The sequence below is a fragment of the Pavona decussata genome, unplaced genomic scaffold (genome assembly GCF_977016875.1).
Source record: "Pavona decussata unplaced genomic scaffold, jaPavDecu1.1 SCAFFOLD_244, whole genome shotgun sequence".
Lineage (NCBI taxonomy): Eukaryota > Metazoa > Cnidaria > Anthozoa > Scleractinia > Agariciidae > Pavona > Pavona decussata.
In genome coordinates, this window is record NW_028145649.1 from 2,237,408 (window position 1) to 2,260,000 (window position 22,593).

At 37.9% G+C, this 22,593-nt stretch overlaps 2 protein-coding genes and 1 long non-coding RNA gene across 5 annotated transcripts in view; 2 read left to right on the plus strand and 1 right to left on the minus strand.

The window, feature by feature from the left end:
* The window catches only part of LOC146457403 (uncharacterized), a 28,568-nt gene that overhangs the window by 1,444 nt on the left and 4,531 nt on the right, over nt 1-22,593 (minus strand). The window contains exons 1-3 of one of the 2 annotated variants that reach the window (XM_085091984.1): nt 8,753-8,951; nt 5,938-6,070; nt 1,850-2,098 (exon numbers count right to left, since the gene is read on the minus strand). In XM_085091984.1, coding sequence (XP_084948110.1) covers nt 1,850-2,098; nt 5,938-6,070; nt 8,753-8,798 — 428 coding nt within the window. In that variant the 5' untranslated portion in view covers nt 8,799-8,951. Of the gene's footprint in view, nt 1-1,849; nt 2,099-5,937; nt 6,071-8,752; nt 8,952-22,593 lie in introns of those variants that run through there. The other variant, XM_085091985.1, reaches the window with a different exon arrangement.
* LOC146457404 (uncharacterized) lies at nt 10,146-12,518 on the plus strand. Its single transcript, XR_014858480.1, has 3 exons — nt 10,146-10,296; nt 10,426-10,480; nt 12,159-12,518. It is a non-coding gene; the product is annotated as an uncharacterized LOC146457404 (long non-coding RNA).
* LOC146457405 (uncharacterized) overlaps nt 18,188-22,593 on the plus strand; it is a 7,092-nt gene continuing 2,686 nt past the window's right edge. The window contains exons 1-3 of one of the 2 annotated variants that reach the window (XM_085091990.1): nt 18,188-18,908; nt 18,975-20,605; nt 22,488-22,593. The exon at nt 22,488-22,593 is cut by the window's right edge and continues 2,686 nt beyond it. In XM_085091990.1, coding sequence (XP_084948116.1) covers nt 19,985-20,605; nt 22,488-22,526 — 660 coding nt within the window. In that variant the 5' untranslated portion in view covers nt 18,188-18,908; nt 18,975-19,984 and the 3' untranslated portion in view covers nt 22,527-22,593. Of the gene's footprint in view, nt 20,606-22,487 lie in introns of both variants that reach the window. The other variant, XM_085091989.1, reaches the window with a different exon arrangement.

Consider the following 22,593-nt stretch of genomic DNA (forward strand, 5'->3'; position numbering starts at 1 on the left):
GGATAACCATGCATTTTTTAGAGATAATGAAGCTGCAATTTGGAAAGAAAAACGCCATACATTGCTTTGTATTTTACTGCTTTTTAGAGTAATTGTTTCTTAATTTTCTCTAAAAAAAAAAATGCGTGGTTATGCGTTATTTCTTTATGGATTCCAATAGCAATTGCTAAGTTCTGCTTTCCCCGAACAGTTTTAAACGGTGCAAAAATACTTTTGTATTAGTATGCAACGTCCTTGTTACCCGCAAACAATTTGTCGTCAAGAACATATAAAAATAAAATGGCATTTTTAGGCCGTTTATAACTATTTTAGAAAAGCAGATATGCAGATCTTAGCAAGGACTATTAGAACCCAACAAGAAAATTGGGGCTTACAGTGTATTTTTCAGAGACAATTCAGCAACAATAATTCTAAAAGGTTTACAATACAAAACAATGTATGCCATATTTAACAATCAGATTATGAGCTCGAGAGCGAATAATCTAATTGTTTTAGTATAAATCTACTAGTCGTTCAAAACTAAACAAGTAAATTATCTATATCCTTCGCAGCGAAGCGGCCGCCATTTTGTTGAAAACCGCTACTCACTACCTATCACAGAATAGATAGCGAGTGGCGTAGCCAATCCGAGAACGGCATTCGTGATAGAACACCAGTAGATTTATACTAATTCCGAATAGAACGCCTTCATTGTTTCCAAAAAATGCGTGGTCGCCGGCCCCTTATTTTCTTTTTGAACTCCAGTAACGTTCAGTGCTAACATGGCTTTCCCGCATAGTTATAAACAGAACCGAAAAATAACTCTTTGTTATGAGGTACCGTCGTTATATAAAACCCGTATTTCCCGGACCATTCAAAATACGTGGACTTATTGAAGGAGACATCGTCCTAAATGGGTGTCCAATCACTTTCTTCATACGCAAATTGCGCCTATACTACGTACTACCAAGTCGGATCGGTCGACATGAACAAGAAGCAACAATTTAATCGATTTATGACTGACAAGGGTAGGGAGGATTCGAAAAAGGTGGATCGACTTACTCACATTGGATTTGATTTCGATACATCAAGTTGCAGAGGTAATTTGGCTAAAGAAATTTGTTCAAAAAGGATATGTTTTATTCGCTGTACACAACATAATAGCTGAAATGTTCCTATTCCCAAGGGGCCAAATTAAGGAAGCCCTCTTGAGGTCTATCTTTTAAAGTATTGTTCTTTACAATAAGCTATTGTTATTCCAAGAATAGGCTTTTGACGTCAACAAACAATACTTACAAGGATACATCTTAAGGCGTGGGGGAAAACCTGAAAGCCACTTACACGCCGCTTAAAATTGGTTTAATGGGAATATCATTCATGTTTCAAGCAATCCAAAAACCCTCTGCTTATCCCGTGAATCTATGTTGTGGGGTGATTTCTGGTTATATCTGGGAGGAGATAGTTTTTCTAGAAGAATTGGTAAAATTAAGAGAAATAAGAAATATTGAAGATTTAGTAAAGTTTTAAAATTAGAATTTGTAGTTAACAATGAATAGACGGAAATCAAGTTAGTCCACTAGCAACCTGGGATGCTCTTGCGTGGGTATCAACGATCTGTTGGTGTTCCAAAAATCATTTTCTTCCTTTTATCCCTTCTTAAAACCTCTTCAAATTTCATTCAAATTGAGGTTAAGTCCCCCCCCCCCCCCCCCTTAGTCTATATTTTAAAGTATTGTTCCTTTACAATAAGCTATTATTATTCTATCAATAGGCTTTTGTCAACAAATACTTGTAAGGATTCATCTTAACCCAGGAGTGCTTCCTGAAGCTGGCCCCTGGAGTTTCTTAAATAAGAAAGGTGCCTACTCACTTGCAAAGTGACGGATCAGTGATGTTATTTCGAAACTTCCTACGAAAGCTTCGCACGCACCACGGACCTCTCTCGTAGTACTTCTTGCCGCAAAGAGCCATGGGAAGAATCAAGGCGCCATTTTGGCAGTAAAACTGCTTCCTGAACTTTAGCCTCACATCCAAGTCGATCCAAGCGTCGCTTCGCCAGCTGTGCTCACAAACACGGGTCACGTTCTTGATGCAGCTGATAAGTGTTTCAAATTGATCACTGCAAGGTAAAGGGATATAAAGGAACTAGTCATAACAATTTTGTTGGAAAAGGATCCCCCTTGTATGGGGTAAGGGGAGTTATCGAAGATACCAGCTATCTCATGAAAATTACCAAAATTTATTGGCTTTAAATTCTGAGCTGACACATAAATATTCTGCTAAAAAGAGTCAGCGTTGCTAGATAAATAAGAAAAGTGAGGTTTGAATCTCACTGTCATTTTTTACTGCTGGATGGAGGGGTGGCAATGCAATAAAAACATAATCTATTGAGGTTGGGGGGCGGGGAGTGAAGGGGGGGGGGGGGGGGTTCCATGCAGAGACCACCATCTATTTTGTGGTTTGGTGGGTCCTGTTTGAGTACAGCAGTTTTGTCCACTTACCTAAAAAGTAAAAAAGTTTTTTGACTGATCAAACGTCTCCACAGATGTCTGGGCTGAAACCAAGTTTTCTTAATTCTTGGTACGTGAACTTCTACTTCACCCAGCCCTCTCCATCCCAAGATGAGAAGCTATTCCACTGAATGCAGGTTACATTTAAAGGGGAAATGTCACGGTCATTTCTCTTTATTGTGGTTAAAACTGCTCAAATGTGTGACATAGAACCTATTCTTACATAAAATTGCTCTTAGAGCACCACGTGGGGAAAATGTTAAGGAAAATATCGGCCTTGGAAGAACAAAATATAACCAGGTTTTAGCTGATTCTCTAAAGTACTCGGGAAGAACTTCAAAAATTGGCCAATTTTATCAAGTTGCACCGTCCAGTTCCATCCTAACCATCCGAAGCCAAAGGTAATTAATACTGATTTCTGTACGCTGGTATTGTGATTGTAAACAAAACTAAACTATTATTTTAACATTTGTTCAACGTTTGTTCAACTTAAGGACGGTGCGTACCAATACAGAAGTATTTTTATGTGGTTTATGACTCAGCGGGAAAAGCAGATCTTAGCAAGGCCTATTGGAATCCCAAAAGAAAATTGGAAGGAACCAGGTGTTTGTTCAGAGATAACTAAGCAATAATATCTCTAAAAGGCGCCAAAATATAAAGCAATGTATGGCATTTTTTTCCTAAATTGAAGTTTAATTATTTCTGAAAAATGCATGGTTACCCCCAATTTTCTTTTGAGATACCAAAAGCACTAATTTTGCTAAGTTCTGCTTTCTCCGTATAGTTTTAAAACCTCGCATAAATATTTCTGTATAAGTAGGTACCACCCATAGGAAACCCGAGTATCTCGAGATGAGGAGAACGTATGCGCAGCAACAATGTAGGTACCGTCCTTAAAAACCTGCTTCCGCAGTCCGGCGGTCACCAAAGTTTCAGGGCAAATTTAACGATAAAGAGGCAGCTCAGTGGTACTTGCAGACAAATTAAACTGTTAACTGGTCAATAAGACTATTCCTCGTTGTTTTAATGGGCAGTGTCACTTACCTTAAGTGTCGTTTTGAGCAGCCAAAAAACATATTTGAATGGATTCAAACGTCAAAATAATGTTTCAGTTTTGTTAACAATACCCCTACTAGTGCACAGAAACTAGTATCATTCATCCTTGGGTGTAGATGGTTAGGATGGAAAAGGATTGCAACTTGAAAAAATTGGCCAACTTCTTCAAGTTCCTCCAACGAATTTTGGAAAAATATTAACCTCTTACTAACCGAGCGCGAGGGCCGTACTGGGGAATATTGGCCCGAGGTCGTGGCAGTACGGACCGAGCGCAGCGAGGTCCGTACAAAAACGACCGAGGGCCAATATTCCCCTGTACGGCTCGAGCAAGCTAGGTTAGTAAGTAGTTTATTATATGGCACCCGCAGCAAACTTGTTTATTTTAAAAAACGCACTTCCGGTCACTTGAATTCAAAGGGTTTCCGTCGTGACGTGTTTTTGATGACGCGAGCAACCCAAAAAGAACAAGCTACGGTTCCACGAGGATAACATGAAAACAAATTTACTGAACGTTTACATGTTTATAGAAAAGACTTCAAGAACGATTTGTAGCGGAATTTGACGAAAATCTTAACAGCTGCGGTTTGTTTTTGAAACTCACAAAAGGGTTTCTTCGATCCCAGAAAATTTACTAGCGCATCACAAAGTACGGATCAAGAAAAGGTTGCTGTGAAAATCATTTTCAACTTTAAAAGAAGCAGAATTAAGTCAATTGTCCTCCTCGCTCTCATCTCTGGCTCGGAAACCCAAGTGTAGGGATAAAAACCACCACACAGTTCTTTGGAGTGCAACTGGATTGGAGTTGCCGAATTCTGCTGCCTCAAAAAGAGCATCTTCTTCGTTTTCGTCAATCGCCCGAGCGGCTTGCAGCTCGTTTCTTCTGTCGTGCTCGCGAACTAGTGACTTGTGCTTCGCAGCTAGAACTCTTCTCGATTTTTAAAATCATTCTCCTTGAGTATGTTGAATGGATATTTCTTCTCAGAGAAGTATCGCTGTATATATTGCGCTGAAAACTGGAAAATGTTGCTGGCTCGTATTCACCATTTTTACTGCGTACGTTCATAAAAAAAAAGAAATTGACAAAAGGTGATCAAGCTTGGACGAAGGTAGGCTTTCAATTGTTTGACTATTCAAGCCATTCAGCTTCAATAAAACGGAGTAGAGTGTTCATGTCAGTAGACTTCTTCCTTTTGTGTTTTCACTTTTCTGTTTGTTTATAAAATCCTCAATGGCTTCCTCGGCTTTCGCAGATGCCTGCTTCAGAGGTTTCTAGATCTTCGGGATAGTAAAATTTGCTTTGTAAATGATATTCTTCTTCGTCCATGTTGGAATCAGTCTTTTGGGTAGTTTCTTTGCGAAGAATAAAAGTATTTTCAGGTTTTCTTTTCGCAATTTTAGCTGCAAATTTTCAAATTTGCCGCTTGTCATAAAAATACACGGCTTATGACCATTTCCATGGAAACGGTCCGTATGGTAAAATCCCGACCAAGAAAGAGCCAATCAGAACGCGCGGATTTACCTCAAGACTACCTTGCCATATAATAATAAAACGTAATTTTGGTTTATTCTTGCTAGAGAAATTGTTTCGTATCTTCTTCCCGGCTCTAAGAGCAATTTCACGTTAGGAAAGAGGTTCTTAGTCAAATATTTGGGCACTCTTGACAAACATTCAGCAAAATCTCCGTGATAGTGCCCCTTAAAGCGTGTGACCGGCCAAGGAGACAAAATACACTTATTTATCGACTTAATGGGCTTTGGGACAACGCGACTTCAGGAACGCGAGTGGCTACACACTCAATCTTAATTATTCATTGACTATACAGATCTACAGGACTACTGCGGGAGCGTACCTACGTTGACTACAGGAATTAAGGACTGCGGGGTGCTAGCTTTTGTACTAAATAAAATATTCCACGACAGCGGGACTGCAGGAGCAATAGACCCTTCTCCAAAATAGCGGGAACAGATTTGAATGTGTTAAAATTAAACTGAAAGAAAAACTGATACCAGCACTGGAAAGAACACCTTTACTTTAGTAACCTTGCAAAGTTTCAGCATAGTACTTGTTATGTCAGGTTAGGAAATGAAAGATGAACTTTTTTGACATATTTACAGACGTTTGTATGACTGGGGGTATACGTCATACCTGCCAGTCACACATAACGTCTGTAAATTTTTCATTTTTCAAGTTACATTTTCTCAGCTGACATTACACCTGATATGCTGAAACTTTGCAGGGTTACTAAAGTGAAAGTGCTCTTTCTAGTGCTGGTAAACGTTTTTAATTTTAACTTATTTGAAGTTTCGGCCGCAATTTTGTAGAAGGCTCTATTGACTTGTGCTGTGGCAAGCGGGTTAGCTATTCTGAAATTGCTTCACTTGCTATACGAACCTGCAGTTGCTGTAACCAAGCATGAGTCCTTGATAGAAAGGTATTTCACAAGACACTCGCGTCTTGTATAAATACATGTGAAAACTACACATCCCGATACTGGAAAGGGCCTCTTGAAAAGTCGCCATTAATGCTACAAAACAACAAAATAAGACAAGAATGTTTTTAAGTGCATATAACGGAGGGTTATTATTTTATTGGCTTGATCAAATCCTCACGTTGTTCTTGCATGAAAATTAAAAAAAACTGCCTCTCAATTTTTCTTCCCTTGTTTGCGGTTGGGTGCAATATCGCGCAAGTCTGGGGAGAGAATGACTGTGACGTCAATACAAAAAGCTGGTCTCGCGATTTTTCTATTCCTCAGTTGTTTTTCGTGTGCATCAGCAGAAAATATGAGTGGGATTGTGCAATGCTCAAAATAAATTAACTAAGGAATAGAGAAACCCCGATTTTAAGAGTGTTCGTTTTGTGAACCTCGTTATGAAAGCGAGGCTTGATGCAAAGCTTTTCATGTGGAAATTAGTTTTGTTTGCATATGAATGTTAGATGAAACGACAAATCCCCGTTTTCAAAAATTCGCCCTCGGGCAGCGATTTTGGAACTTCCGTTTTCGGAGCTTTTTTGTGCGGCGTTTATAAGTGTGGACTGAAGGCCAAAGCGGGCACGTTTAAACGGTTTCACATTCGCCCAACAATATTGTTCAACAAAAGTTGAACGGATGTTGGGCAAACGTTGGATGAACGGAGTGATCAAACGGTTTCAACGCCATTAAACATTTTTAAGAACAAAGGAAAGGTTGAAAAGATGTTGAATGAAAGTTCAACTAATTTAAGTTTGATTCAACAGGCTTTCAACATTTTCAGCAATGTTAAATGACCTGTTCAAACGCCCCCGACATTTGGTTCAACAACTGTGTTGAACGCATGTTGAGGGAAATATTGAAACCGTTTAAATGGGCGTTTAGTGTGGACAGGCCGTGTTTTTAAACCGGTAACAATTGTCAAAAATGGATTGTATTTTAGATACTTCTGAATACATGTCAATTCTGCCGCTGGTTCTCACTGAGGTTATTCTGTAAAATGAAGCTTAGAAATTATAAGTCTCAAAAGCTACCTTATGCATTCGGCCTTATTGTAATCTTGTCTGATTAGTGATCACTAACTGAACTGACTGAGAAGTCGACTCTCCAATTATTTGAATTTCTTACCGATGCTAGATTTGTTATCTCCCTTGACCTACAACGTCCCGTTGTGAACATATAGATCTTCCAATTTCGAAAAACAGAATTTTATCTCTTTATTTTTGAGTGTCAATTAATTAATATGCCCAGATTAAGAGCTGCATTGCTTTTGCATGTTTGAAACACCTCCCGACGAAGAATGATTTGAAAATTTAGGCAAAATTCAAACAAAATAGCTATTAGTATTTATTCAGGCTCGATTCACTTATATTCGAGTCGAACATGACGTTTTTATGGCAGTGATATAAATTTGTTTTATTTGACAAAAATTTACTCCTGAACGGTAATTGAATCTGGAGTAACCGCTTATCGAAAACTGTCTTTCTTTAAAAGGAATTAATTCGGCTTCACCCTCGAGAATAATGACTTGGTAATTTGTAGTCCGACAAAACATCCAATTTCAGAAAATTGATTCTTAGATTCATTGCAAAAGGTGGTTGGAAAATAATTAACCAGTCGATCCTTATCATATATTACCTTTTCTCGAAGAAAAGATACTTCAAATTGTCAATAAAAACAATTCTTGTCAAATACATATAAAAAGTCTAGATATAATGTCGTTTCAAATTTAGTATTGTTTTATAAGCACCCATCTAAATTTGCTATCATGGAGGATTTTGAAATAAAAACCAAATTCAAAATGCTTAATTACTTTATTTATATTTTTTCAAGAGGCTTATTTTTAAGTTTAATTCAGATCAGTATTCGCGAACTATAACTACACCGGCATTGTCTTATCTTAACATCAATCTAAACTTTGCTATTATAATTTTGGAATAAATGTAAATTGATTTTGTCAAAACCCTTTTGAGCTTAAAAGCTTAACATTTCAGTATTCGCGAATATAACTTACTAGACCGGCATAATTTTTCAACGGGCCGACATTTTATACGAAGACAAAGCTACTGACTATAAATTACGAACAGATCGAGGAATTGTGTAGTTTATTGTTTGTTTGTTTTTTGGTGCTACATTTTCCATATTTAGAAGGCGATTGCCTTCACCATACACAGTTGAAATTGTCGATATTGTTAACAGTCGATAAATAACAAATATCACTAAAGAATTGACCACATTCGCTTCCCTGGTAAGTTTTCTTTCTTATAACGCCTCTAACAAAACTTTGCTTGCTGCCAAGAGGCGTCAAAGAAGGCCCTGGAATCAGGGATACATTGCTCGAGGTAGATCAATGTTTAATTATTATCAATCAACCCAAAATAAAAAAAAGGAAACTCGCAACTAAGAAACAATTAAAAAGTCAACTGCTGTAGAACCAAAGCGCGATAGGATGAACGCGGTAGCCTCCATTTTATGACCAATTTTATATCATTTGCGCTCAGCCTTAACGGCTTTCTATGATGAATAATTTTTTGACCTCACTACTAAGTACAGTTTGGCAAGGTCTTCACTTTTTAGGCGAGCCTTAACTGATTTGCGATGTTTAAAATAGATTTGTGACGATACATTGAACTGATTTCTCTATAGTTAGCATTCAAGTTGAAATCAATCTTGCCCAGAGCTTTTTTAACTTCAGTTAAACTGCTCCTATTCCTCGACTACCTAATACCCACTTACCTGCCAAACCCAGTAATGAAAAAATTTCAAATTGTTGTAAATTCATCGTAGCTGATGAAAATGATCTGAACTCTTGTTCCACCTAATTCAGCAGTCTCATTTCGCACTATGAAAGACTCTCGATTGATTTATGTGGCTGGCTATCAGGCTTGCGTGCCACAATCAAATACGATTATGCACGAGTCAAAGCTTTCAGTAATCATGGCGATGTTGAAATTTTCAGAAATTTCTTTTACCCAACCGCTATTAAACCGTGCAACGTGAGTGGCTGATTAAGTACAACTTGTCAATACGCTTGATTAGTGGGAGACCGCACAAGAGAAGCCGCCATCTTGAATCTCCTAATTTTCAACGATTTCTAACCGAGTTTTTGAAAAAGCCTATACGCTCTAAAATTTTGTTGTTTCTGCCAAAAATCCAGGCAAAACTGAACCATTTACTTATTCTAAGAGGGAGAACTGGGACTACTTTTGAAATTTCAGGGTCGTAATTTTCAAATACGATTTTAAAACTACTCGGACTTATATATATTTTGAGAAACACACGTGCCCTTTTCTTTTCATAGAAATGACATCAAGTCGTTGGAAATTCAAGATCCATCAACTCAACACTACAAATTAGGTCCGGAAGGCGACTAACACGCAACATTTGGTGAAAATTTATAGTCAGGGATATGATCACAGGAATTTGCGACCCAACACTCTATTCTACATCAATTTGCAGTGTTTTCTAGTGCTGAATCAAGTCCAATCTCAGTCAACAACATGCAAAATGTTCACAATACGTCTCATCCAGATAGGCGGTGAAAAAACTTGCATCAGAAGCCGGATAATGTACTTTTCATTGTTTTTGTTCCGTTGCAAAATTAAAACTGATTTACTAAAATGATTTACATATAAATCAGTCAAAATATTAGACCTCACGACGGCTACAAACCGTTGTTATATATAAGATTTTTATGACTATCCTGAGTCATAAGATTAACGTGAAATGGACAGTGAAAGTTTCATGACGGGATAAACAATACGAAATTTAAAGACAGAACCTTCCTCAAAACTGGTGTAGGAGCTTGCAAACTGTTCTTTTTTTCTTTTTTTTTTTTCAGAAAAGAGAGCAAAAGTGCATTTCAAGATTTTCTTGTATCCTTACAACACATTTCTCGGCGATTTCGTGTTTTTGTTTTCCTGATGCAGTTTAGTTTGAATGTAAAAGACGTTTGTTTGTAATTGATAACACAATAATGCTAAATACTTAATTAATTTAGGTAGATTTAAAAGAAGCTGTGATCATGCTCTGGACATTTGAAATAGACGTACTTATCACAACATCACAAGCAAAGCAATTGTGACACAGCAGTGAGTGTCATGATATGACAGATAACATAACACGAAATTTGATCTCAATACTGTTCAGATACTTCTAAATAAATTTTCTTGCTTCATTTAAAGTTCAGGCAGTAGTGTTCAGCTTGAAACAGTTAACTGACCAACACTGCCGTTTTCTCTAGAGTCGTGCGCTGTGCTACAATGTCTATGACAGGCGAGGTACATATTTTTTGTCAATGTAAATACGTTTAAATATTTAAGTCTCCTCTGTTAAGAAACAACTTTCATGTTCTTTTCTCGTTAGAAAGCATTTACCTCTAATAACATTTTCAATATTTCTTTGCGCAGTTCAACTCCCAAGTCCAAGTGATGGAGGAGCATTCCGAATCAACTGAGGACAAAGGTAAAGGAAATATACAATACCTAACACTAGCTTAATTTGCCAGAGCGTCTTCAAAGGGACACTTTTATCGAATATTTTGACTTTGGACCGTTTCCCAGAAGCGAAAACGCTCTTGGAGCAACCGGGAAACAATATGGATTGAACTGTCTAGGCAAGAATAAAATATATATAAAAAAGCTTTAGCCATTTTTCCAAAATACGTAGGAGGAACTTGACCCATGAAAAGACTGGTTGCAATCCGTTTCCATCCTAACCATCTGCAGCCAAGGACGAATGATACTAGTTTCTGTGCACTAGTAGGGTTTATTGTGAACAAAACTGAACCATTGTTTTGACGTTTCCGTCTGTACAAATATGTGTTTTTGGCTATTCAAAGTGACACTAAAATTAGGTGACACTGCCCCGGACAGAGCAAGAATTCAAATTTAAAGTAAAAAGATTTGCCGAAAGCCAAAGAGTGTTGTCTCTCTGTTAAACGTTTAATGAAATAATAGCACACGAACTTTGGCCACCATTGTCAACAAAACTGAAGCGGCGCCTTTGTTCTTAGCCGGAAACTTAAAATAGTTGATCGTTTTTTTTTTTTACACGGTAGGTGAAATATTACCGAAATTTATAGCAATAAACTGATCTTGAAAATCTATCTAAGGCAATTCTTGGGCAAAGTTTTTTTTGCTTCAAATGTTGAGCATATGCAGTTGTGCTTTGTCACATTCCTGACACATGAAAACGGATTTAACCAGATGCTCTCTACCGAAGAATGAGAAGATCTGGGTACGAGATTAACTGAATGCCCACTGTAACTATAGATAGGAAATAGAATTTCCTTATTTGGTTGAGTTATTTTAGTGGTGTGACGTAACAGCTTCTGATCGTCATGATGATCTTGTGAGTCAGACATGCAGGGGTTACATTAATTAATTCTGAAAATACGTCAAATTTGTCGTTTGTTCTCTTGTTGCCTCCTTGTCTTTTAAAGACATATTTGTGTAATTGAAATCGAGATTGATTAGTTTCGAGGCTAAAAATTTAAGTTGACGAGAGTAACTTTCGCAACTCAGTTTCATTCCCCATATTTATTAAATGGTGTTTGTTTTACGAAAATGTCTAGGCTAACCCTTTTTCGCATTTTTAACGACACATTTGCCCCTTCAAAAGCCAAAGAAATTAGTTTACCATCGACACGAATTTTCGAACAAGCATTTTACCGAACAAAATTGTGTATTTTTTATTTCTTTACGACTTAATCCCAATTTCTGAGACGATTAAGGCCGCTTCCGAACAGATATCGACCGAAATGAACCATTGGGTGCACTTAAATCAAAGTCTAGGTTATCCTACATAAACGTTTTGTAGGTTGTCGTCTGCATCATGTGGTTCTTTGCCGACCCATTTTTAAAAACTGTTGTTCTGTCCGCGTTTTTTATTAGATACTCGTTATTATATTGTACGACCGTGTAAGCATATTTAGGCTCACTTCGATCGTTTAAATCAAAGATTTTTAAACCATTGTAAACATTCAAGATTCTAGTCAGTTGAGCATGGTCGGAGTTAGCTGAAAGTTTGTTGAGATGCATTTTTGGTAATCTTAGAACCTGGAGTTGAACATCATGACATTTAAATTGAAAAATTAATGCAGCACACTCATGATCACTCTCCATCTTTTTGCTTTCTTCAGGCCCACTGCCAATGCCTTCAAACATCCAGGAAAATTTACCTGTTGCATTTGCGATGCTGGAGAAGGTGCCCGATAAGTTGAGATGCTATTCGTTCACTGGTTTTACGGATAACACGGAAATGACAGAAGCCACTGCTGATTAACATAAAATTATGACTGCCCTATAAGAATTTATAATCCATTGAATCTTCCAGTAAAATAAGTCAGTATATCTCATCGAAATTACTCTTTTTTAAGTCGTGATGTCATGAAAACAAGCGAATCTAGGAAACAAGCTGATCGGATAATCGTACAACTATTTTATTTGGATCTCTGTCATTACATTGCCTGCATGCGTAAAAATAAAAGTGTTTAAAGCTTGGTAGTAGTTCATATTTACTGAAAGTTAATTTTTACATAAGGTACCGGCTGATATAACCCTTACTAGTAATAAAAGAAAGAACACCACAAGAAGACTTAACGTACGTTTTTAATTTCTTGCTTGAACTTTACTGACAGCAAATGGATGAACCCGCTTTCGAACTCAAGTTGCACATAGAAAGTATCCCTTTACTTAGCCCGCAATTAATTATAGTTGAGCCAGTTAGAATCATCCAGATTCCGTTTAAATTGTGTTGGAAGTTAAGTAGAAATTTTGAAAGACTTACATAAGAAGTGATGATAAAACAGAAATGGAACCAGAGACTCATTGCTCGAGGTAGATCAATATTTAATTATTATAAATCAACCCAAAATAAAAAAAGAGAAAACTCGCAACTTAGAAACAATTAAAAAGTCAACTGCTGTGGAACCGAAGCGCGATAGAATGAACGCAGTTAGAAGATCACATTCTGACATACAGTGCCTCTCTTGTATGTCAGGAGCTATGATTCAATTTGACCAATTTTATATCATTCGCGCTCAGCCTTTCTACGATGAACAATTTTTGACCTCACTACTATGTTTTTCAATGGTTTTACCATCCAGCCTACCCCTGATGCCCGTGACCTAGGAGTTATCATTGACTCGCACCTGCAGATGACTAAGCATGTCAATAACATATGCAAGAACGCTTTTTTGTCCATTCGAAATATTGGCCGACTTCGAAAGTACCTTGACCAGTCTACCACGGAAAAACTTGTCCATGCTTTTATTACATCTAAATTGGACTCGTGTAACAGCTTACTTGCTGGTCTCCCTGATTCCGAATTGTCCAAATTAAAGTCTGTTCAGAACACTGCTGCTAGATTAGTTAATAGGTCTAAGAAATGTGAACATATAACTCCGGTTCTTCAAAGACTGCACTGGCTTCCAGTCAAGGCCAGAATTGATTTCAAAATCCTAGTTCTTACATACAAAGCGCTTAATAATCTGGCTCCAGATTTACATATCTGAACTCTTTTGCCCATATCTACCATCACGCCCATTAAGATCTGCTGACCAAAGGCTCTTAGCTACTCCTCGCTATAACACCAAGACATATGGAGCGAGAGCCTTCTCTGTCTATGCTGCCAATGCTTGGAACTCCTTGCCGCTTCAAATAAAGAAGTCTGAGACATTGAACTCTTTTAAATCTTCAGTTAAGACATATTTATTTCGTAAATTTTATCAATTAGAGTAGGTTTTTTAATGTGACTATGAAGTTTCTTTTATATATATGTATTTTTCTCACATTTGTAATTGGCATTTTTTATAGAGTTGTAAAGCATTGAGACTTAGTGTAATGCTTAATTATATATTATTATATTATTATTATTAGTTTGGCAAGGTCTTCACCTTTTAGGCGAGCCTTTATGCGCGATTTTCAAAATAGATTTGTGACGATACATTGAATTTCCCTATAGTAAGCATTCCAGTTGAAATCAATCTTGCCTACCTCGTATTCCTCGACTACCTAATACCCACTTACCTGCCAAACCCAGAAATGAAAATATTTTAAATTGTTGTAAATTCATCTTGGCTGATGAAAATGATTTGAACTTTTTTTCCACCCAATTCAACAGTCTCATTTCGCACTATGAAAGACTCTCGATTGATTTATGTGGCTGGCTATCAGGCTTGCGTGCCACAATCAAATACGATTATGCACGAGTCACTTAGCTATCAGTAATCATGGCGATGTTGAAATTTTCAGAAATTTCTTTTACACAACCGCTACATTAAACCGTGCAACGTGAGTGGCTGATTAAGTACAACTTGTCAATACGCTTGATTAGTGGGAGACCGCGCAAGAGAAGCCGCCATCTTGAATCTCCTAATTTGCAACGATTTCTAACCGAGTTTTTGAAAAAGCCTATACACTCTTAAATTTAGTTGTTTCTACCAAAAATCCAGGGAAAACTGAACCATTTACTTATTCTAAGAGGCAGAACTGGGACTACTTTTGAAATTTCAGGTTTGAAATTTTCAAATACGGCGTTTGTGATTAGACTACAACCTGCCCTTTGAGTGCCGTTTGGACACCATTTCCCCAAAACTACTCGGGCTTTAATATTTTTTGAGAAACACACGTGGCCTTTTCTTTTCATAGGAATGACATCAAGTCGTTGGAAATTCAAGATTTATCAACTCAACACTACAAATTAGGTCCGGAAGGCGACTAACACGCAATATCTGGTGATAATTTATGGTCAGGGATATGATCACAGGAATTTGCGACCCAACACTCTATTCTACATCAATTTGCAGTGTTTTCTAGTGCTGAATCAAGTCCAATCTCAGTCAACAACATGCAAAATGTTTACAATACGTCTCATCTAGATAGGCGGCGATAAAAACTTGCATCAGAAGCCGGATAATGTACTTTTCATTGTATTTATTCCGTTGCAAAATTAAAACTAATTTAATGAAATGATTTACATATAAATCAGTCGAAATATTAGACCTCACGACGGCTACAAACCTTTGTTATTTATAAGATTTTTATGATTGTCCTGAGTCATAAGATTAACGTGAAATGGACAGCGAAAGTTTCATGACGGGATAAACAATACGAAATTTAGAGACAGAACCTTCCTCAAAACTGGTGTAGGAGCTTGCAAACTGTTCTTTTTTTCCTTAAAAGAGCAAAAGTGCCTTTCAAAAAAAGTTTCAAGATTTTCTTGTATCCTTACAACACATTTCTTGGCGATTTCATCAGATTTGCACCTGATGCATTTTAGTTTGAATGTAAAAGACGTTTGTTTGTAATTGATCACATAATGCTAAATACTTAATTAATTTGGGTCGATTTAAAAGAAACTGTGATCATGCTCTGGACATGTGAAATAGACCGGACTGATCACAACACCACAAGCAAAACAATTGTGATACAGTTTGTCTCATGACATGAAAAATAACACGAAATTTGATCTCACTACTGTACAGATACTTGTAAATAAATTTTCTTGCTTCATTTCAAGTTTAGGCAGTAGTGTACAGCTTGAAACAGTTAACTGACCAACACTGCCGTTTTCTCTAGAGTCGTGCGCTGTACTACAATGTCTATGACAGGCGAGGTAAATATTTTTTGTCAAAGTAAATACGTTTAAATATTTAAGTCTCCTCTGTTTAAAGAAACAACTTTCATGTTCTCTTCTCGCTACAAAGCATTTACCTCTAATAAAATTTTCAATATTTCTTTTGCGCAGGACAACGCCCCAGTCCAAGCGATGGAGGAGCATTCTGAATCAACTGAGGACAAAGGTAAAGGAAATATACAATACCTAACACTAGCTTAATTTGCCAGAGCGTCTTCAAAGGGACACTTTGGTCGAATATTTTGACTTTGGACCCTTTCCCAGAAACGAAGTCGCTCTTGGAGCAGCAGGGAAAATATATGGATTGAATTGTCTGGGCAAGAAGGGACACTTTTATCGAATATTTTGACTTTGGACCGTTTCCCAGAAACGAAGTCGCTCTTGGAGCAGCGGGGAAAAAATATGGATTGAAATTATCTGGAAAAGAATAAACTATATATGAAAAAGCTTTAGCCATTTTTCCAAGATACGTAGGAGGAACGTAAAAAGACTGGTTGCAATCCGTTTCCATCCTAACCATCTGCAGCCAAGGACGAATTATACCAGTTTCTGTGCGCTAGTAAGGTTATTGTTAACAAAACAGAAACATTGTTTTGACGTTTACGTCTGTACAAATATGTGTTTTTGGCTGTTCAAAGCGACACTAAAATTAGGTGATATTTCCCCGGACAGAAGAAGAGGTCAAACTTAAGTAAAAAGATTTGCCGAAAGCCAGAGAGTGTTGTCTCTCTGTTAAAAGTCTAACGAAAATTCTTGTTTGGCAATATAGCGCACGCACTTTGTCCACCATTGTCAACAAAATTGAAGCGGCGCCCTTGTTCTTTCCCGGAAACTTAAAATAGTTGATCTTTTTTTTAATACGGTAGTTGAAATATTACCGAAATTAATAGCAATAAATTCATATTGAAAATCCATCTAAGGCAATTCTTTGGCGAAGTGTTTGAGCTTCAAATGTTAAGCATATGCAGTTGTGCTGTGTCACATTCCTGACGACACATGAAAACGGAATTTACCAGATGCTCTTTACCGAAGAATGAGAAGATCTGGGTACGAGATTAACTCAATGTCCACTGTAACTATAGATAGGAAAAACAATTCCCTTATTTCGTTGAGTTATTTTAGTAGTGTGATGTAAGAGCTTGTGACCGTCATGTTGATCTTGTGATCCGAACATGCAGGGGAGCCGAACGAGAACTGACATTAATTCAACAAAAACACGTCTAATTTTTCCTGTGTTCCCAGGTCGCTTTCTGGCCTTTTAAAGACATACTTGTGTAATTGGAATCGAGATTGATTTGTTCCGAGGATGAAAATTTAAGTTGAAGAGCGTAACTTACGAAACTCAATCTTATTCCTAAAATTTATTTGCTGTTGTTTGTTTTACGAAAATGTCCAGGCAAACCCTTTTTTCGTATTTTTAACGACATATTTGCCCCTTGGAAAACCAAAGGAATTAGTTTACCATCGATACGAAAATCGTGTATTTCATTTCTTTACGACTAAATCTCAATTTCTAAAGCGATTAAGACCGCTTTCGAACAGATATCGACCGAAATGAACCATTGGGTGGACTTAAAGGGGAAGTATCACGAAAATTTGATGTCATTTCAAAACCCAAAAATGTTTGTCTGACAACAGAAACAAAAAAATAATTGTTTAGTTTTGTTAAAAAAAATTATTACCCCAGTGCAATAAAACTGCCGATTAGTGCCTCTGGCCAGAGACAGAGTAGGTAGGAATGGATTAAAACTTGAAAAATATTAGGCTAATGTTTTTCAAGTTTTCGTATCTTTGTTTCCAAAATGCGCTAGAGCAGAGTACGAGTTGTTCCTTTCAAGAATTGACTTGATTTCTCTCCTCTCGTTGTTCTAGAATTATTTTGTAGCTATGTGAAGGTCTTATTTTACCATTTTTAACAAAAGAGGTAAAAAAATCCCATGATACTTCCCCTTTAATTCAAAGTACAGGTTATCCTACATAAACGTTTTGTAGGTTGTCGTCTGCATGGTTTGTTATTTAGGTCTTTGCCGACACATTGGTTTGCATCCTTGTATTTAAACATTCTGTTTTCTAAAATTGTTGCTCTTTCGAGTTTTCATCGGATACCCGTTATTGGATTGTATGACCGTGTAAGCATATTTAGGTTTAGTTCGATCGTTTAACCCAAAGATTTCTAAATCATTATAAATGAAGGGGCTAAAAACCATTGCTCCAACGCGTTACTTAACTTCTTCTTTAATGTCAAATATCCGTAGATTAAAGAAAACAAGCGATGCGGTGAACGTTGCGATAATCGATGCGAATGCAATAATCGATACGGTTGCTAGAAAATTGAACAAAGAAAACACAAGTTACTACAGCAAGAGGGCGAACAAACAAAATAGATATGAACATAGAAATAACAGAATAAGCAGAAACGAAGACTAAGCTAAAGTAATACTTAAAAATGTTATATGTCCTTTAAAACGGACAAACGAGACGATGTAGAAGACCCCACACCACCTCCCCCCCCCCCCCCCCCAAAAAAAAAACCTCTATTCCCCAAAGCACAAAAGGAGAATGAAGAAAAAGCAAAGACGCGAATTTATACTAATGAACTACGGAACAAAAGACAAAGCTATGCAGAAAAAAACTAACAGAAAAATAATTGAAAAAAATGACATACAAGCGTGACGCCAAAAATGTTTGAAAACAAAGGAGTTCGTAAAAAAGGAATGTGGCCGCAACAACTGATAAGCATTCAAAATTCTAGTTAGTTGAGAATAGTCGAACTTTGTTGAGAGTTTGTTGAGAAGCACTAGTAAGATGGCATGTGCAGTTTTGAGCGCTAGAAGCGGAGCAAGTCAAGATTGAAGTCGACTGTAATAGACCTGGAAATGTCAGCCAGATTTTTAAGAGATTGGTATCTCAAAACAAACACGAGTTCAATTCGTTCATCCCCTTTCAAACGACTCGCTCTTAACATTAATTTTGAACACCATTCACCAAAGCCATCCACACTTTACGGAACTGTGAATTCCTTCAGGCTAGATGCATCTCGGCCAGACGAGTCTACTTTTAAACCATAGAGGGCATGCAGATTTTGCACGGTGCAGTTTGTCGTTTTGATTGCATGCTATCCTGCGAGGGGAAAAGGGGGGAGGGGGATCCACAGAAATTGGGTTGGCGTATGTAGCGCACTTCATTAAACCGTTAACTTCCTTCAAACCAAAGTGTTTAATTTTTCCTACCCTGTTCACATTAGGCCCTCAAGGTTACCGCATACCTTCAGAGGTGTCTCGAGTCCAAGCGATGTAGCGCGTCCGAGACACCTCTGAAGGTATACGGTAACTTTAATACCCAAAGAAAGCCTTTAAATTCACGGCGTTAATAAAAGCACTTCTCTAGACACAAAGTAGTGTTTAATTAGAGTGGTTTTCATTTGAGTGTCGTAAAACCAAAACCAAAGTTATTACTCTGGCCAATCACAACTGACGCAAAAAGTGCAATGAACCAATCCGAATTTGCGAAGCGTGCGAGCAAGGCATACTTGGGTTGATTTTGCTGCTGATTAGTACGTGTTTTGCCGGCCAATGACAGAGCGAAGTAAAGCGACACCAAAGGAAACGTAAAATTACTTTCGACCCTAGCCAAGTGGCTAAAAAGGGCGGATCGGTACCACCTGAGGTGGCAGAGGCTATCATATATCAAATTAAAGCTTATCATGAGTAGAATCCAAAAATATATGATAGCAAGTCTGTACTGGTAGCTTAAAGCTGTTACGTGACCTTGAATGTAACGCACGTAGCATAATGAGAATCGAGGGCCTATTTTTTGCTCACTGAGAAATCTGATTTTTTTACCACCGCAGACTTGTTTGTTCTTAATGAAAGTCAAATAAAATTGAAAATCAAGATATAAAGCAAGTTTATTTCCCGTTAGAGTTTTTCCTTTGCGAAAACATTGTGAGGTTTTTGCAGGTACGAAGCGTGACATGTGTCATGCTACCGTGGTAAAACTCTTCCATTACATATAACTAAAAGATCTATTTTATGTAGAGAGATAAAAAATAAAATAAAAAAAACTTGCTGACAATATGTACTATTTAGCTGTTTACTTTCATTAATTGAATTTTAAGCCTAGAATAATTTCTGGACGAGATTGGTTCAAGTTGAGTATCCTGTGGGAAATTGCTCCGTAGCGTTTTCACTATATATCTTTACCCTATTTTTTTCGGTAAAAGTCTGGAAAGGTATGTAAGTTGGCGTCTTGAAAAAATGATAAAAACAACGCATACCTTCACACCAGGAGCGTTGGCATTTTTGTTTTAATTATTTCTCCCGTAGTGGTATGGCCGGGAAGACTGCTACTAGGGTAGCCGCCATCTTGTTTCACGTAAACGGTGTTTACAGCTTGACTAGAAGTGGATTCTATTACATTTCAAAAGAGTTAAACGGGCTGTCAGGCATGTCTGAGGACTCAGAAATTCCAAAGAAGCATGCAAGAAGGGAAATGCATTGCTTGATTCGCTGTAGTGACGGTGACGGAGCGCCCGTAAGCGCGAATTCTGTAGAATCATGGAGAACACAGAGACGGGCTGCAGAATTGAGACATCACGAGGATATTCTTGGAATACTGGTTAATTCACCAGATGAAATTCTTAAAGTCTATTATCATAGAAAGTGTAGAAGCATTTTCACTATGAAAAGAGATCTCGAAAAAATCGTTTCTGATGAAAAAAGGGAGAGCAAGAAAGATACGGAGCTGACTACCGATGGCGAAGGCCAGCGAAGGGTATCCACAAAAGGTCAGCTGAGTACCTCGAGGGTTTATGAAAAGATCTGCATGTTTTGCGAAAAGAAAGACAAATGCAAAAAGGGGTCTAAGACCAGAGAGAACTTAACACAAGGTAGACAGCATAGAACAGATATATCAGTAAGAAATTCAGCAGAGCTCAAGATGGATTCACGTGTATTAGCTCTTCTGTCCCTTGAACTAACAGCGGCTGAGGTTCATTACGAATGTCAGAAGCACCAGTGCTGAAGTTTCCAAACAAAATGAAAATACAATTGATGAACCCTATGGTAATGCTGAGGCAGCGGCCTTGGTCAAATTGTTCAATTATATCAGAAATGATATGTTTCTTAATTAGAGTATCATGGAGCTTTCAAAACTTAATTAAGGCATTCATGTTAGATAGCGGAATCAAGGAATGAGAGCCATCTACTAGCAAACACCTCCCACGAAAGTTAGAAAACGAACTTAAAGACACATTACACATGATTCAAACAGAATCCAACAAGGTAGTGGTTTGCCCTGATTTGCTTTAACCTGGAGAAAGAAGTTACTCCGTTCATTACAAAGGTGCGGCAATCAGTCAAAGACCACTTTAGTGACCAGCAAGAATGGCCTCCAAATGTCTCAAGTCTTCAGGGAGGTAGCACGGAAGTTCCTGAGGTTGTTGACACGTTTCTGCACCATCTATTCAATAATAATTTGCATTTATTTATTTAGTGGCAGTGAGTCACCCCTCACGGACAGGATGACATGGCTCAAGCGCTCTGTTGCCCAAGTCTTAGCGTTCGCAATAACGAGACGCCATTTTAAGCCAGCAAAACATATTATTCTCCTGTCAGCAGTGAAATCATTCACTGGGAACGTCGGACTAATCCAGCTACTCAATCGCTTGGGGCACGGCATTGCGTATTCTCAGCTTGAAGAGCTGAATTCGTCCCTCTGTTTACAGAAGTTATGTATGGCCGAGCAAATTACCCGGCTTTCCCCTGCCAGGTAACATCCTCGTGCACACGGATACAATCCTTGCATTTGATAATATCGATCGTCTTGAGAACACCTTGTCAGGAGGCGGAACTTCCCACCGCATCAATGGTATTGCCGTGCAGCATGAAGTTTATGGGCCACATCCAGAGCCGATTGCTGTACCCAGGGTGGAGAAGTCTAAGCAGAGGTCGTTGGCCCCTGCTGAGACACCTTTATCAATCTTTATTATATGGCAAGGTAGTCTTCAGGTAAATCCGCGCGTTCTGATTGGTTCTTCCTTGGTCGAGGTTTTACCATACAGACCGTTTCCATGGAATCGGTCATAAGCCGTGTATTTTTGTTTACGACAAGCGGCAAATTAAAACTGCGAAAAGAAAACCTGAAAATACTTTCATTCTTCGCAAAGAAACTACCCAAAAGACTGATTCCAACATGGACGAAGAAGAATATCATTTACAAAGCAAATTTTACTTTCCCGAAGATCTACAAACCTCTGAAGCAGAAGCAGGCATCAGCGAAAGCCAGGAAGCCATTGACGATTTCATAAACAAATTAAACAGAAAAGTGAAAACACAAAAGGAAGACGTCTACTGATATGAGCACTCTACTCCGTTTTATTGAAGGCAATGGCTTGAATAGTCAGACACTTGAAAGCCTACCTGCGTCCGAGCTTGACCACCTTTTGTCAATTTTTTTTATGAACGTACGCAGGAAAAATGGTGAATACGAGCCAGCAACATTTTCCAGTTTTCAATACTTATCTGAGAAGAAATATCCATTCAACATACTCAAGGATAATGAGTTTGAAAAATCGAGAAGAGTTCTAGCTGCGAAGCACAAGTCACTATAGTTCACAAGCACGGCAAAGGAAACAAGCCGCTCAGGCGATTGACGAAAACGAAGATGATGCTCTTTTTGAGGCAAGAGAATTCGGCGACTCCAATCCAGTTGCACTTCAAAGAGCTGTGTGGTGGTTTTTATCCCAACACTTTGGTTTCCGATCCAGAGATAAGAGCGATGAGGACGATTGACTTAATGCTGCTTCTTTTACAGTTGAATATAATTTTCACAGCAACCTTTTCTTGATCCGTACTTTGTGATGCGCTCGTAAATTTTCTGGGATCGACGAAATCCTTTTGTGAGTTTCAAACACAAACCGCAGCTGCTAAGATTTTCGT